The following is a 15,355-nucleotide window of genomic DNA, read 5'->3' as shown; positions in this document are numbered from 1 at the left end:
TTTTCATTGGTTAAATTAGGTATTGTAAAAGTTAATTATATTTAAGAGTAAAGTTTGGGCCAATGCATGTAGCTATTGCAGAACTTCTGTAGGAATTTATATTATCTCTATTTGCAGGAATAAAAGCAACCTTGGTATCTTTAGGTACATAATTTAGACAATCTACAAGTATAGATTTACTGCTATTCACTGAATTGACTTTATTAATAGAAACTTTTTCAGAATATTTCAATTCATCTAGCAATAGAAAACGTCGTTGTAACGGACACATGGAATTTGTTTCATCCAATAAGAAGGGATTCAAAATATTTATATATGAAGCAACATCTTTAGTATCACTTGAGAAATTACCAATTTGAGATATTATTGACCAATCTCTTACTTTTGTTTGGAAATCAGGTAAACGACCAAATAAGACTAATGACCCATAAATATCTCCAAGAGATGATTCTGATCCTAAATTTTGTTCTATAGTATAAACACAAATAAGTCCTATCTGAAATTCTATATTTATTTTATTAAAATGTTGTAGATATTTTATTACTATTTGATCATTATATATTATATTTGAAAACCAATTAGTAACTTTTTGAGTTAATGATGAAGTCATATCTTTAAAAGTCATTTCTAATTTGTTACCTCTAAATTGAATAGTACTGATTTCATGAATCACTTCATTTTTATAAATAATTATGCTAGGTAATCCATCTGGCCTATATCTTGTAACTTTAACACCTTTAGGAAGTTTTTGTTGTATTAAAGGATAAGTAATATTAAATAATGGATCATTATTTTCAATTTTAATTACCATACCATTTATCTTCTTTTTATCTAATGAATATTTATCACTATCTCCCAATTTATTAGTAAAACTTGAATTAGAATCATATAAAGTTTCTTTTGTCTTATTAATAGAGTTAAAGCTTCCAGAAATCTTGTTAGTACTAAATCCAATAGTATTAGATACAAAATATTGTTCATAATTCTTATTAAAAGGTATTTTATCAGTAGTAACACTCAATAATTCACCTTTATCATCTTCAGTTTCAAGTTCTGAAATATTAATAAGTGTTGCTAAAATCTGTTTTAACTGATTATATAAAGCAACTATATCACTTGGAGCATTTGAAATACCATATGATGTTATATTAACAATAACTGAGCCACATGTAGAAATTGTCTTAAAAATCTTCTCTTTTAATTCTATTGAAATTGATGTTTTAGAATTTTCAATATTATCATTCATATTATCTAAATTATCTATTAAAGGATTACTAAGTATTTTAATTTTCTTATGCTCTATAAACATAGGAAATAATGCAACTAATGAAATATAATAAGATAATTCTGAAAATATTTGACATAATACTATATTATAAGCATATATATAGCTTCCAATATCTATATCTCCACTATAGTTAGATAATGAATCTCTATATAAATCTAAATATCTTATAAGCTTAATATTACTTTTAAATTTATCAGTATATACTTTAATTACTTTTGATTCTTTTAATATATCAAACCATTTCCTTAAAAAATAAGTTTTATCATTTTTTCTATAATCCCTCTTTATCTCATTAATATTTTTCATCCTTTCAAAATAAATTGGTAATTTTTCTACCCATTGATATGCCAATCTACATAAATATTTTGAATCAATCACAAGTAATTCTAAAATTTCTTTATTTTTTAAACTATAGTCTAAATCTACTTCTATACATTGCTGCAAAATAGATGGAAATTTATCTGAAGTTCTATCCCATAATGCAGAATCTGATATTAACTTCAATTCTTTTATCGGTATATCAGGAGTTGATGATAAATATTCTAATTTCCTGTCTTTAGGTGTAAACTTTTTTCTAATTTTACCTACTACATTATTCTTATCAGAAAAATCATCTTTTATATTTTTATTATTCAATACCCTAGAGTTATTGATTTCCTTTTGTTCAGAATATATCCCATGTATTAATTGATCCTTATCAAGAAAAACTTGTAGTTCTAATGAGTTAGATTGATTTGGAGATTGTATAGTATATAAACTATCTATTTTATCTTCTTGATTACTTATCTTCCTTATTTTATCTAATATTTTATCAGTTGTTGGAGCCTCAAAAGTCGTATAGTCAATTCCAGCAAGATCCCAAAATCTCCTTAAACTATCTATTTCCTTAGAAATATTGCCATAAAATTTTGTAACATCAGAAGATGACACTAAGATGAGATTAGTTAATAATAGAGATGAAACATAAAGGATTCTCCCTATCATATAAGTTTGAATAACTCTAATCATATATATTCATAAAGAATTCTATTTCCTTATCTATTAATAAACATTATCTTTATAAAGTTAAAAAGAAAAGTGGAATTTTATCACTTTTATACGGTAATTATATCCTAATCTAATTCTACCGGTAACGTAATTACCCGCTAAAATATATTTAATAATTCTAGACTAATAATGATTGGGTAAGTATTTAAAATCGTGATCTAATTTATATAGAAATTAAAAAAGTAAACAGAAATATGTTTGAGAAATCTATTCAGTGTATATCAAGTAATCTAGATATTTCTGAAATATCTAATATGAATCTTTGTGATTTATTACGTGGTTTTAATGAATCTATTAAACTTGGACAAAATGAACTAGTTATGCTATTTGGAACAACACTTATATTAAAATATAAATCAAAGCTTAACCTTGAAATATGGAATATAATTGAAGGGGTTGCTTTAGCATCTTTTGAACTAGCAAATTATAACATAAATACTCCATCAAAAGTACTTAAATGGCAACATTATTGTTTAGAAGAATTAAAAAAAAAATTTGAGCACACTAGTAGGTTCGAAAAATTAATTGCAATGCAACTTGAAAGTCAAGGTAAATATCAAGAGGCAATGAATATTTATAAAAATATATTATGTCAAGATCCAGAGGATTTAACGATTAGAAAACGTATTATATCAATTTTTAAAGCAAAAGGACAAATTCAAAAAGTTAATTCATTAATTCAGGATCATCTATCTGAATATATTACAGATTCTGAAGCATGGAAAGATGCTGCTTTTATTGCATTAAATGAAGGAAAGGATTTACGAAGAGCATTATATTGCTTACAAGAGGTATTATTACATGATCCTCAAAATGTCCCTATAATTAATACAATTGCTGAATTATATATTGGCATAAATGATCCTTTATTAAGTAGAAAATATTTTTCACTTGCATTAAATATAGATGAAAATAATATACGAGCTCTTTGGGGTATTCTTAGTTGTAATGATCATATATTAGGAACAAAATCCTTATGTGATCAATTAAGAAATGATACAAAAAATAAACAAATTTTTTGTAATCTCTCAAAATTATCAATAAAGAAATTAAAAAAAATTTATGCTAATATTAAGATATTAGATAATGATATAATATCTCCTTGTGAAATAGCAATGAGAATTTTAGATAGGTATCAAATTATTCATTTATTAGACTAACTTGTATATATATTCTCTAATACAAGTATCTAAGAAAAATTATAATATTTATTGAAATAAATAAAAATAAATATTATATAATATATATATTAGTCTTTAATATTTTTATTATAATTTTCCATTTCTAAAGAAATACAATCATCTTCAAAAATAGATTGTTCTTCAATAGTATCAGGGCTTACTAATTGACTTGAAGGTCTTGTTGACTGTATTGAATATGAATAATCTATGGTATCTGGTGTCATAATAGTAGAACTTAGGAATATCCTATTAGAAATATTGTTATTATTAAAATCTAAATTAGTCCCAATATTACTACTTGAAGATGTCACTAATCTTCTTTTTTTACTAGTTTCTTCTATCTTTAATCTGTCATATAGGCTTTCAAATTCATTATCAGAATCCCCGTATTTGTTTTCTAAAGTATAAATTGTAGATTTATGTATATTTGAAGAAACAACATCAGGAGAAATATCAATAACACACACTTTTGTCTTTGTATTTAAGCGGTATAGTATATGGCGCCACAAAGGCTTAAAAGTTTTTGAAGGTATAAACGTGTAACCTCGATACCATTTATAAAATCTACTAATTATAGGAAATAATATCAATAGTAACATTATAGATAAAATAAAATATCTTGAAATATTATCAAGATATCCCCAATTATTTGTATATTGATTTTTATTTAAATGATCAGAATTTATATCTCCACCAATATATATAAGATTAGAATTGATAAGATCTGTATTTATAGACTTTTCTATATTAATAATTTGATGTTTCAAATTATTATCAAATTCTACCCTTCCAATTGAAACTGAAACTAAAATATTATCTATATATCTACATAATACATAATATTCTGAATATTTCATAATTTTTTGACTATTGTTTACATTATCATTATGTGTAGAAATATTTTTATTAATATAGGATTTATCCCCAAAATCATTATTATTAAGTAATATATTAATTATAGAATCATATGATATATAAATTAATGATTGTCTCGTCTCAATATCTTTTTGAGATATAGAAAATATACCAATTGTAGAAGAATAGTCAATATTTATTTTACTAGTTGAATATTTCATATCTGAATTATCTAAAGGTAATATAAATGCTTTAGAAATATTATCTAAGGAATATAACACATATATACCATCTGAAAATATTTCATCAGTACTTTTTATAAAAATATTCATAGTAAAATTTTGGAAAATTGAATATGAATTAGATAAATATTCATCATAATGTAATGGATTAAATTTGACACCAATATCTTCTGAATTATTTTGATCTAAATAATCTTGAATTTTATTAAAATCTATAAGATGAAATGGATATGGTTTAGGATCTATAGCTGAAATTCTTATAGTTGCACTTAATCTACTATTATAAGCTTTATTAAGAGATTCAACAACTTTAGAAATATTAGAATTATATATTGAAGAATCAATTTGATATAATTTAAAAGGATTAGTTCTTATATAATATTCAATAATTGAATTCAAAACTTTACATGGTTCTTCCCAAAATTTAGGTTTTATTTTAATTCCAGTTTTGCAATCATTAAATACTAATCTCATTAATTCAGGAGATTTTTGAATATTTATTGGTAATCCAATAATTTTATTATTATCCTTAGTATTTTTAAAAGGTCTTTGAAATATCCTATTACCTAAAATATAAGATTTTCCATTTTGAGCATTATAAGTTTCATTCCTTCTAGCATTAACAATATGACTTTGTGGTGGTAAAAAAGGATCAGGATTTTCTTGTTCATCAAAATCTCTATCAAATTCAGCTTCAATAACAAATCTAAAATCTTTAAATTGTATACTTGAATCTATTATATTATTAGGAATAGTTAAATTTATTATTATTGGGGAAAATGAATTATCTTCACTTTTATAATTAGTAATATTTCCATTAAAACCTATTTTCTTAAGGGTTTTATTAATAATATTACTAAATTTTGTAAATCTAAAATCACTATTATTATCTTCATTTAATCCTTTCTCAAAAGTCTCACTACAATAAATTTTGCTAAAATCTTTAATATCTTTATTAAGAGGTAATTTCGTACATTTATTATTTATAATATCATTTTTTTCATATAAAATTATATCTGGTTCTTTCTTATCTCTTGAATTTATTAATTTTATTTTGAGATTATTATAGGTTAAACATCCAATTAAAGCTATACAAAGTAGAAAAGATTGTCCTGGATAAACAGTCTTAGGAGATCTAGAAAGAAATAATATATCTGGCTTAGCTAATTCAATAAATCTTAAAATTAACCTTACATTTCTTGGAATAAGAGCTGGTTGAAATCTTAAAGATTCTAATGGTTCAGAACTAATAATATCAGATTTTAATCCATAATATATTGGATTTGGATCTTTATTCATATCTGTTTCAAGTAAAAATGTTAAACAACGTCCAGAATATAAATTTATTGGATATTTAAAATATCTACTACAATTTACAGATTCTTTATCTGTATCCCAACTATATCCATATGACCAATCTTCAAATCCACCATGAACTGGATATACAATATCAGTTAAAGGACCAATTTCTTTATAAAAAAATTCAAATGTTCTAAAAATATTATTAGGATAAGAACCTAACATATAGCTAGATGAAATTTGTAAAGCATTAGCAATCTTCATAAAAGCTTTATTATCAGGACTTTCTTTTGCTTTCCATTTACCCATCTTTAAAATAGAATGTTTATAAGATCCCCAACCATATGATATACTTTTTAAACCACTATGAATTGCAATTCCTAATTGAAATAAATGTTCATTATATAGATCATATATATATCTTGTTACTTCTCCTCTAAGACAAGAAATATCTCGGTCTACATTATATGGAAAATCTCTATTGGGATCAACATCTATCTCTAATCTAAAATTATAATAATATCCCCAAGAATTTGCCATTGGTATAATCCATATACTTCTATTTTTTAATAAATATGTTATTAATAAATCATTTCTTTTATAAGCTAAACATAATGATTCAATTAATTCCATAGATATTGTTACAGATAATCTTTCATCACCATGTAGTCCAGAATGAATTAAAATCTCTGGAGTATCATTTCTTAATATTGAAAAGTCTGTTAACTGTACTGTACTAAATATACAAGTCTCATTTCCACAAAGTAATTTATCTGAACTTTTCTTACTATATAATCTCATTATATCTGAATATTTCCTAGATAACATATTTAGATTATTATTTATATCATTATAATTGAATTGTTTAATTATATCATCTTTATTAATAAATTTAGGGTTATAAGTTGTCTCCATATAATTTCTTTTTATCTTTTCAGAATTAGAAGAATTTGTATTATAAAATAATATACCATATAACCAACTAAAGTGATTATCATTATTATTATATTCAGTAATAATTTCCCTAAATAACAAATAAAAAATAACAATAATCAATCCCTTAAAACTGTACATTCTAAAAAGTTATTTGACATTCTATTTCAATATAATATATTCGCCAAAAAAAAAGGAGTATAGAAAAATATTTAATCTATAGTTAATATTGAAAATATTTAATAAACCCTCTAAGGCGGGCAATTCTAACCAAATTATTTTAGGGGTAACTTTTCTTCCAAATATTCCTAAAATAATAAAAAAGTTATTTTTTATTTTATTTAAATCTTTTATATTCTATATATTATCAAAAAAAAATATTATTAACTAAATCTATCTACTTACCTTTAATTTTTTTAAACATTTAGATCTTTGAGAAATAGAATTCTTTAATTTAGGTTCCATTTCACTATATGTTCTAATAATAATAAATAAAAATTAAGATATAAATAAAATTTAATAAGTTATAAAGAAAAAATTCAATATATTGTCATTATTATTATTATTAAATTATGTTTATTTCTATTGTTATCTTCAAACTTACAAATTATATCCTATTGGTTGAAATATACAATCCCATCCAAAAGTAGTATTACCCCTTGGAGTGACTATTACACCATCTACAATTCCTTCAAATAAAATTGGCTGATCCATATTATTACCATCAAAATAAGCAATCTGAGTAACTGCATATGCACTCTTATCATTATAAGGTTTCAGCATATTAACTAAACCTATATTACCAATAGCTTTTAAAAACCATTTGCTAATAATAATTAATATTAGAAAAAAGAAAATAAAAAATTTAATTAAAATAGAAAATATATTAAATAACATACATGTATGGACCAGGTAAACCATTATATACATTAAAACATAAAGAAGTATCCTCTACTATAATAGGACATTTTAGTTTATTATATGCATCTTTACATTTACTTAATGTAATAAAGTGTCGTTCTCCCTGATATTCAGGTACTAAATAATAAAGAATATTTTTCAGTTATTATATTTAATAATATATAAAAGTAAATATGTGATAAAACTTACAATCTATATCAACAATTTTAATAGTGTAGTGATTCCCAATAATATCAATTAATTCCTTAGCCTTATTTTTATTTCCTAGAATCCATTTTATAAAATATTATATATATATATTGGAATATAAATTTACAATTATAAATATATAGACATACCAGATACAAAATATAGCTACATTAGATATATAGAGAATAAAATTCATATTTATTTTATTTTATTATTTAGTTAATAATAATTTTTAATGATATTACAAATACTAACCTCCATATTATTATTAATCACTTTTTATTATTTATACATATATATAAAATAAATATTACAAAAGTGCATCTTAGTATTAAAAATTTTCACGCCTCTAAAGGGGCGGCAAAAATTGCATGTTTTTTTTTTTTTTTTTTTAAAATAATCGTAATACTTATTTATTAATATTATTTTATAAAACTTTTATTTTATAATATTAATAAATGATAAAAATTGATTTCTATTCTAGTAATCTAAAATATTATATATTACAATTACGATAATATATGCATTAAAAATTGATTAATTATAAATGTATCCACAAAATACTCTAATCTATTTATTAAAGATCTTGAGATTACTATTACTATTATTTATTATTGGATATATAGTGATGTAAATAATAGAATATATAAAATAATATTATTGCTAATATTATTGTAAATAAATAAAAAAAAAAAAAGTGGGGGTGGCAATAATATATTTTACCCGCTTATTAGGGTCTCTGGACATTCTTTAAAAATTGCCGTTTAGAGGAATTTGACAAGAAAGTTTTCAAAATAATAATAAATCCTCTTTATTTATAAGAATAATTAATATAATTTTTATTTAAACTCTTGATATTTGGAAAAGATTTAATTACAAGACACTAGTAAATGAATCGAAGATTTACAAATAGAAAGTTTTATAATACAAATATCTTTTCTTTTTTATTATTATTCCTATTTATTACATTATTATCCATTGGTTTAAGTGAAATAATAGAAGATAATTTAAGTGATAATTCTATATTAAGTAAAGAGCTAGAATCAAATAACACTAATACTAATATAATTAAAGATAATGATAGATTAACTACAAATAAAGAAATAGAATCTAAAAAAGATTGGAATTTAGAAGATAAGAAATATCTAAATAAAAGTTTAAATAATAAAGGTATGAGAGATATAGAAATAGGTGATGGAGATAATATATTATTTATATTAGAAGACAATAATACTATAAAAGATCCATATACTATTAATAATTCAAATATATCAAGAGAAACAGAAAATGGAAAGATGAATTCATTTTCTAATATAAAAAAAAATAATACGAATTCTTCAAATATAAATATAAATATATTAAAATCAAATGAATCAATATTAAATAATATAACATATAATGAATTTCAATCTAATAATGTAATAAATATTCTTTATAATTTATTAGAACCTGGAAGTAATAAAATAATAGATTTTTTAGAAATTCATAATAATTTAATAAATGTAATTTCTAAAACAAATAATAAATCAAATATATCAGATGCTTATGGAATGTTAACATTTTTGTGGTTTTATGGAATTCCGAATAATGAAGGAAGAAATGAATTTCCTTATGGTTGGCCTAGAAATATGGATATAGCTATACGTTATGCTATTAAAGGAACAACAAAATATCGTTGTGGATTTTGTTATACATTGATAGGTCTTTTATCTGCTTGGGGATATCCTCCAATAGTAAGTCAAGTACATGGATGGCTTGGATCTATTAATGATAATAATATATTTAGAAGATTGAATAAGGATAAGGAGATTAATATAAAAGAGACTGATAAGATATATCAAAATATATATTTGATGCTTCAAAATCCATATAAATATAGTACACTTTTTTTGGATAAATCTGAATTTAAATTTCCAATTGAAAGGGGAGGTTATGATATGGTATATATAAATTATGCTTTAGCTTCAAAGAATAATGATATTATAGGACAAATTGCATCTTCTTATTATTTAAGATATGATTTAACAGGGATTTCATATAATTATGATAAAATACCTTTGTCATCTGGTTTTAGTTTACATAGAAGTCCAAAAAATATAACATCTAATGTTGGTAATTCTGATTCTTCAACACGTTGTTTATTATCTTTAGAACCTTTATTACAAGTAGCAAGTCAAACTTTAGGAGATTTAGCTGGGTCATTTTTAGATAATATGGGATATTTAATACGTCCTAGTAAAATTCCAGAACATGATACACGTCATTATGCACAATTTGTAAGAAGTCTTGCAGCTGAAAGAGATCCTGAAGGTTTAACTTCTTTAGGTGAATTATATTATTATGGTCATACTGCAGGTGGAATAGCTAGAGATATAAATCGTGCAGCAGAATTATGGGATGAAGCAGCAAGACGAGGTGATCCACAGGGAGCTTTAGCTAGAGCATTTCTTCATCTTGATGGAACATTAGGAAGAGAAGAAGATGCAGGACCTTATTTAAGACAAGTTGCTAGATATGGTGAAATGCCAGCTTCAGCATTAGCAAATTATTATATATATAAACTTGGTATAAATAATAATAAGAATATGACTGTTGCTGGTGAATATTTAAAAACTGCAGCTGATAATGGGGATGGTAATGCTCAATTAATTTTAGCACATGCTTATGCTGGTGGTAAAATGGATGTAATTCCACCTGGTGGTATTAATGAAACAATGGCTTTAAAATATTATAAGATGTCTGCAAAAAGTGGAAGAACTGTTGCTTTATTTAATTCTGCTATATTAACTTTAAAAGGTTCTGATAAATCTTTAAAAACTGAAGAAAGTAGATGTATTGTAGCAACAGAATTTTTATTTCAAGTAGTAAGAAGAAATCCTATTGTTAAATTATTACATGCATTAAGTAAGAAATCATATAATTCTGGTGATATTGTAGGATCATTATTACGTGAAATGACATTAAGTGAAATGGGAATTTTAGAAGGTCATGTTAATTCACATGATTTATGGAAAATTTTAGCATATAAGAAGATAAATAATAAATTAAGAAATAATAAGATAATGAAATATATTAAAACAAATAAAGTTTCCATTTCTGAAAATATTAATTTATATTATATTATATCAGAATACTTTAAAAAATATTGTAAAATTATTAATACAAATTTGGAAAATATATTAAATAAACAAATAAATATAAAATTTAATAATATATCAAATTTATTAAAAGATAATTTAAATAAAATTAATATAATTTCAACAAATTCTCATTGTTTAAATTATCCAAATTTATTATGGAGAAAATTAATAGGATATTTGGATCAATGTATTATAGATTTATCTTTAATGATATTAGAATTTCAATCAAAAACTCTTGAATATAATCATCCAATAATAGAATCTAAATATTATTTATTTTTTGATCCTCTCGATCAATTATCTATTGATCAAAGAGCTAAATTGGATATAATTTATACATATAAAAAAGATAATTTAAATCAACATAGATCAGCAGATTTTTTAAATTGTTGGACTCGTCCAGAATCTTATTATTCATCATATTATAATAATTTTACATTAAATGATCAAATATTTACAAATTACATTCAAGATCATATAAAAGATAATTATAAATATGAATTACAAACAAAATTCTCTACTCCTAAAAGGATTAATTATGGAAATCTGTATAATATTTGGTTAGCTCCATATAATGGTAGTGAAGATCTTTCTCCTAGAAATTTTTGGTTATTATGCTTAAAAATAGGTCAATATATTATTAAATTATTATTGAAATTTCCATTATTATCTAAATTATCAAATTTTATATTTAAATATTTTAATATTTATAATTATTCTAATGAAAATATAAAAAAACAATATAATATATGTTTGTGGTGTGGTTATTATTATGCAGTACGAGCCTCTATTCAAGGTGATATTACTTCAACTTATGATATTGTTAGATATCATTTAGAAGGTTCACTTGGTGCAAGTAATAATGAAACAAAAGCTTTAGAATTTTTAATTATAGGAGTAAATAATCGAGATCCTAAATCATTACTTCAATATATATTATTTATGCATAAGGGTATTGGAATGAAATCTAATAAAGGAAAAGCATATAGAATGTTAAGATATCTCTTATTTAAAGGATCTAAAAATATGAATGAAGTTTTACCTCCAATTCCTTCAAATCCAAAATATATACCTACATTATTAGATACAATAAGAGATGTATTTGCTCCATTTATTCAAAATAGTTCAATAAATGATGATCATATAAAAAATAGTTTCTTATATTCTATTAATGAAGATATTTTTAATTCTACAAAGAGTCATCAAGAAAAGGAAGATATATATCCTGAAGAAGATGAAAAAGAACAAAAATTAACTAATTACAAAAATAAAAAGTTGAGTGATGAATATATTTCAAATATTCAATCACAACAAGAAGTTACTAGTCGTATTATTGCAGCTATTGTTCTTGTTAATTTTACTTTAGATTGGTTATATAGAAGATATATATATAATATATTTAATTTAATAGATATTAGAAATAAATCTAAAAGTATCAGATTATATCAAGAAAATATAATTAATAATCATCATGAAACTCAATATCAAGATTATCAACAAATTTCTAATCACAATATAACTAATGTATTTCTCTCAAATCATTACAATTATACTACTATATATTCAAATCAATTATCTAGTAAAAAACAAAATCAAAATGAGGGCATTTTAAATCATTTATTTAATATATATTTAATATGGGATTTTATTAAATATATTCAAGGAATTTCTCCAATGAAAATTATTGATAATATTATTAAATATTTTAATATACAAAATAATGCAAACAAAAGATTTAATAATGAAGATCATGAATTTAGAGAAGATTATCAATCGTTTATATTACTTGATGAGTATAATGAAGATCCATTTCCACTTTCACCAAGATTTGGTTTTGCATCTGATGAACAATATAATCAAATCTCTAATATGTGGCTTTCATCATTTTCAATGAAATTATATAAATTTATTCTAAAGATTACTATAATTATATGTATAATATCTTTAATATTACCTATAAATATTGCAATATCTAATCTTATTCAAAGTTCCAATATTAATACATTTAGAGTCTAATAAATATATAATATATATTTAGCGCTCTTACATGCAAAATTTTGCATGCATTTTTTTTTTCCTTTTTATTATTATTTTTATTACTTATAAAAAAGGAATAACAAGAGAAGTAATGGAATTTAAATTACGAAATAAGTATAAGTATAAAGTATAAGTATTTTCTGATTAATAATATATATTTACAATAAATAGAAATGTTTGTAATATTCCAATATTTATATGCTTATAGTATTTAGGTCACTAAATATATACATATCAATGAAACTTATTTTTTTTTTTTTTAGAAATTATTATAATATAATAATATTAGTTCTATATATTAGATAAAATCATATAAATTTAATTTATATAGAATGAAATATATATCTGTATAATAGTTAATATTATATCTTAATAATATCAATATTATAATAAGAAATAAAAAATAAAAATAAAAAGTTAATACTTTAGTTTTATATCATATTACAATGGATATCTTATTATATAGATTCTAATTTCTATCAATTATATTAGATATATGTAAAAATATTATAGTATAGTATCACTTTATTATATTACAACAATTTTTAGTGATTATTAATTATATAATGTAAAATAAATTATAAAATATTAAAATTTAATATATATAGTATTCCAAGTAAATATAATAATCTCTAGAAATATAAAGTAATAAATTTAGTTATATTTTAAAACATATAATCAGGCTTATTTCTTATATATATAATATTAGAAACTCTGATCATATATTATTAAAAAAAAAATATAATAATAAAAATACTCAAATTAGCAAAACTAAAATTAAGATGCCTTTTTTTGTTAGTTATCTTTAGAAATATCCCATACAGTATCATGTACAGCTACTACACCAGGATATGGCATTTCATAAGCTTTAGGTATATGTTTAGTTTGTTTAAGTGAATTACTTTTCTTATATATCTTATTAGATGAAGTACTTGCTTTATTAAATTGAAAAGTTTTTGCACCACAATTTCTTAAATGTACCTGACAAAATATAGCAATATCTTCAAAATTAGATAAATGAGGAAAATCTCCTCCATATTTTAATTGAGCAACTCTGGATATACTTTTTAAATAATTTATAGTTTCCATATATATATTTTCATCTAATGATGAATCAGAAGTTGTTATAATTGTTATATATGTATTACTATCATTTAAAGAATTAGAACATTTATATTTATCAAAAAATAATCGTGAAAAATTAGATGATGATGTATTAGATAATAGTAAGCTCAATCTACCTGCTAAATCAACTTGTGAAACATTTATAATTTGATTCATAACAAAATTATATGATTCAATTAAATATCCAATATATTTGTAATCAATATAATTATTATAATCATGAAAACTTGGATTATTAAATATATCAGATATAAGTTTTACTAGTATAAAGTGTGGACATAAATGTAAAAATGTAGATGCAATAGTTGACAATGGAACATTCATTGTAGATATAAATGTATTACAAAGTATTAATGACTTAACTCTTTGAGGATATTCATTTTTAAAATGTAAAGATAAATAACCACCTAGATCATTACCATAAAGATGTATTGAATTTAATTGTAATATATCCAAAAAACAATCAAAACCCCTACACCATTCATCTATTGAATCATATATAGGATATTGTACAGATAGTACTCTATATCCTTTTGATAATAATATCTTCATAACACCAAAAAATTCACCAGCTGTTCCAGCTATACCATGTAAGAATACTATAGAATCCCCAATTATTACTGAGTCATGGGATAAATTCAAGTTATTTAATAAACAATCAATATTACCTGATTTATTATTATTATTACATTTAGAGATAGTTTTTGAAGTATATTGTATATATTCCGGTGTATTAATGTTGATATTAATTTTCGGATAACAATCAATATATGTCCAAATTTCATTATTACCTAAAATAGTAGTCCTTTTTAATGGATTATCATTAATAAAATCACTATATAATTTGTCAAGTTTCAAATTATCCATCTTTTATATTATATAAGCATAAACATTTGTTAAATAGACATTTTAATACTTTATTTACTTATTATTTAAAAAAAAAATAGTAAAATTGTATGTCAGCGCCATATTTTTAGGCGCTAAAAAATAAAAAGAGAATATTGTCATAATAATAGAATATTAAATAATTAATACAATAGAAATGATTATAGCTATCAAAATTTTTTTATTTTTTATTTTTGAGTTTATTAACTAATA

The 15,355-nt window shown here is 22.1% G+C and overlaps 6 protein-coding genes across 6 annotated transcripts; 2 read left to right on the top strand and 4 right to left on the bottom strand.

Moving 5' to 3' along the window:
• Positions 1-31: 31 nt before the first annotated feature.
• On the bottom strand, positions 32-2,296 carry cand_001940 (uncharacterized protein; the record flags this gene model as incomplete). Its single annotated transcript, XM_067210442.1, has 1 exon — positions 32-2,296. The coding sequence occupies one exon, from the start codon at positions 2,294-2,296 to the stop codon at positions 32-34; it is 2,265 nt and encodes a 754-aa protein (XP_067068272.1).
• A 233-nt stretch (positions 2,297-2,529) lies between these two features.
• On the top strand, positions 2,530-3,495 carry cand_001930 (uncharacterized protein; the record flags this gene model as incomplete). Its single annotated transcript, XM_067210441.1, has 1 exon — positions 2,530-3,495. The coding sequence occupies one exon, from the start codon at positions 2,530-2,532 to the stop codon at positions 3,493-3,495; it is 966 nt and encodes a 321-aa protein (XP_067068271.1).
• Positions 3,496-3,584: 89 nt separating this feature from the next.
• Positions 3,585-6,986, bottom strand: cand_001920 (uncharacterized protein; the record flags this gene model as incomplete). The annotated part of the gene is made up of 1 exon (XM_067210440.1): positions 3,585-6,986. The coding sequence occupies one exon, from the start codon at positions 6,984-6,986 to the stop codon at positions 3,585-3,587; it is 3,402 nt and encodes a 1,133-aa protein (XP_067068270.1).
• Positions 6,987-7,120: 134 nt separating this feature from the next.
• cand_001910 (inoine triphosphate pyrophosphatase) lies at positions 7,121-8,216 on the bottom strand (the record flags this gene model as incomplete). Its single annotated transcript, XM_067210439.1, is given in 8 exon segments — positions 7,121-7,153; positions 7,251-7,323; positions 7,450-7,671; positions 7,745-7,832; positions 7,845-7,883; positions 7,956-8,030; positions 8,105-8,120; positions 8,211-8,216. 8 exon segments carry the CDS (start codon positions 8,214-8,216, stop codon positions 7,121-7,123), a joined length of 552 nt encoding a protein of 183 aa, XP_067068269.1.
• A 629-nt stretch (positions 8,217-8,845) lies between these two features.
• On the top strand, positions 8,846-13,111 carry cand_001900 (uncharacterized protein; the record flags this gene model as incomplete). The annotated part of the gene is made up of 1 exon (XM_067210438.1): positions 8,846-13,111. One exon carries the CDS (start codon positions 8,846-8,848, stop codon positions 13,109-13,111), a length of 4,266 nt encoding a protein of 1,421 aa, XP_067068268.1.
• Positions 13,112-13,927: 816 nt separating this feature from the next.
• On the bottom strand, positions 13,928-15,124 carry cand_001890 (uncharacterized protein; the record flags this gene model as incomplete). Its single annotated transcript, XM_067210437.1, has 1 exon — positions 13,928-15,124. One exon carries the CDS (start codon positions 15,122-15,124, stop codon positions 13,928-13,930), a length of 1,197 nt encoding a protein of 398 aa, XP_067068267.1.
• Positions 15,125-15,355: the final 231 nt, after the last annotated feature.

The sequence above is a fragment of the Cryptosporidium andersoni genome, assembly GCF_001865355.1.
Source record: "Cryptosporidium andersoni isolate 30847 chromosome Unknown contig_54, whole genome shotgun sequence".
Classification (NCBI taxonomy): Eukaryota; Apicomplexa; class Conoidasida; order Eucoccidiorida; family Cryptosporidiidae; genus Cryptosporidium; species Cryptosporidium andersoni.
Note: the sequence above shows the minus strand (reverse complement) of the source record. Positions and strands in the feature narration are given on the sequence as shown.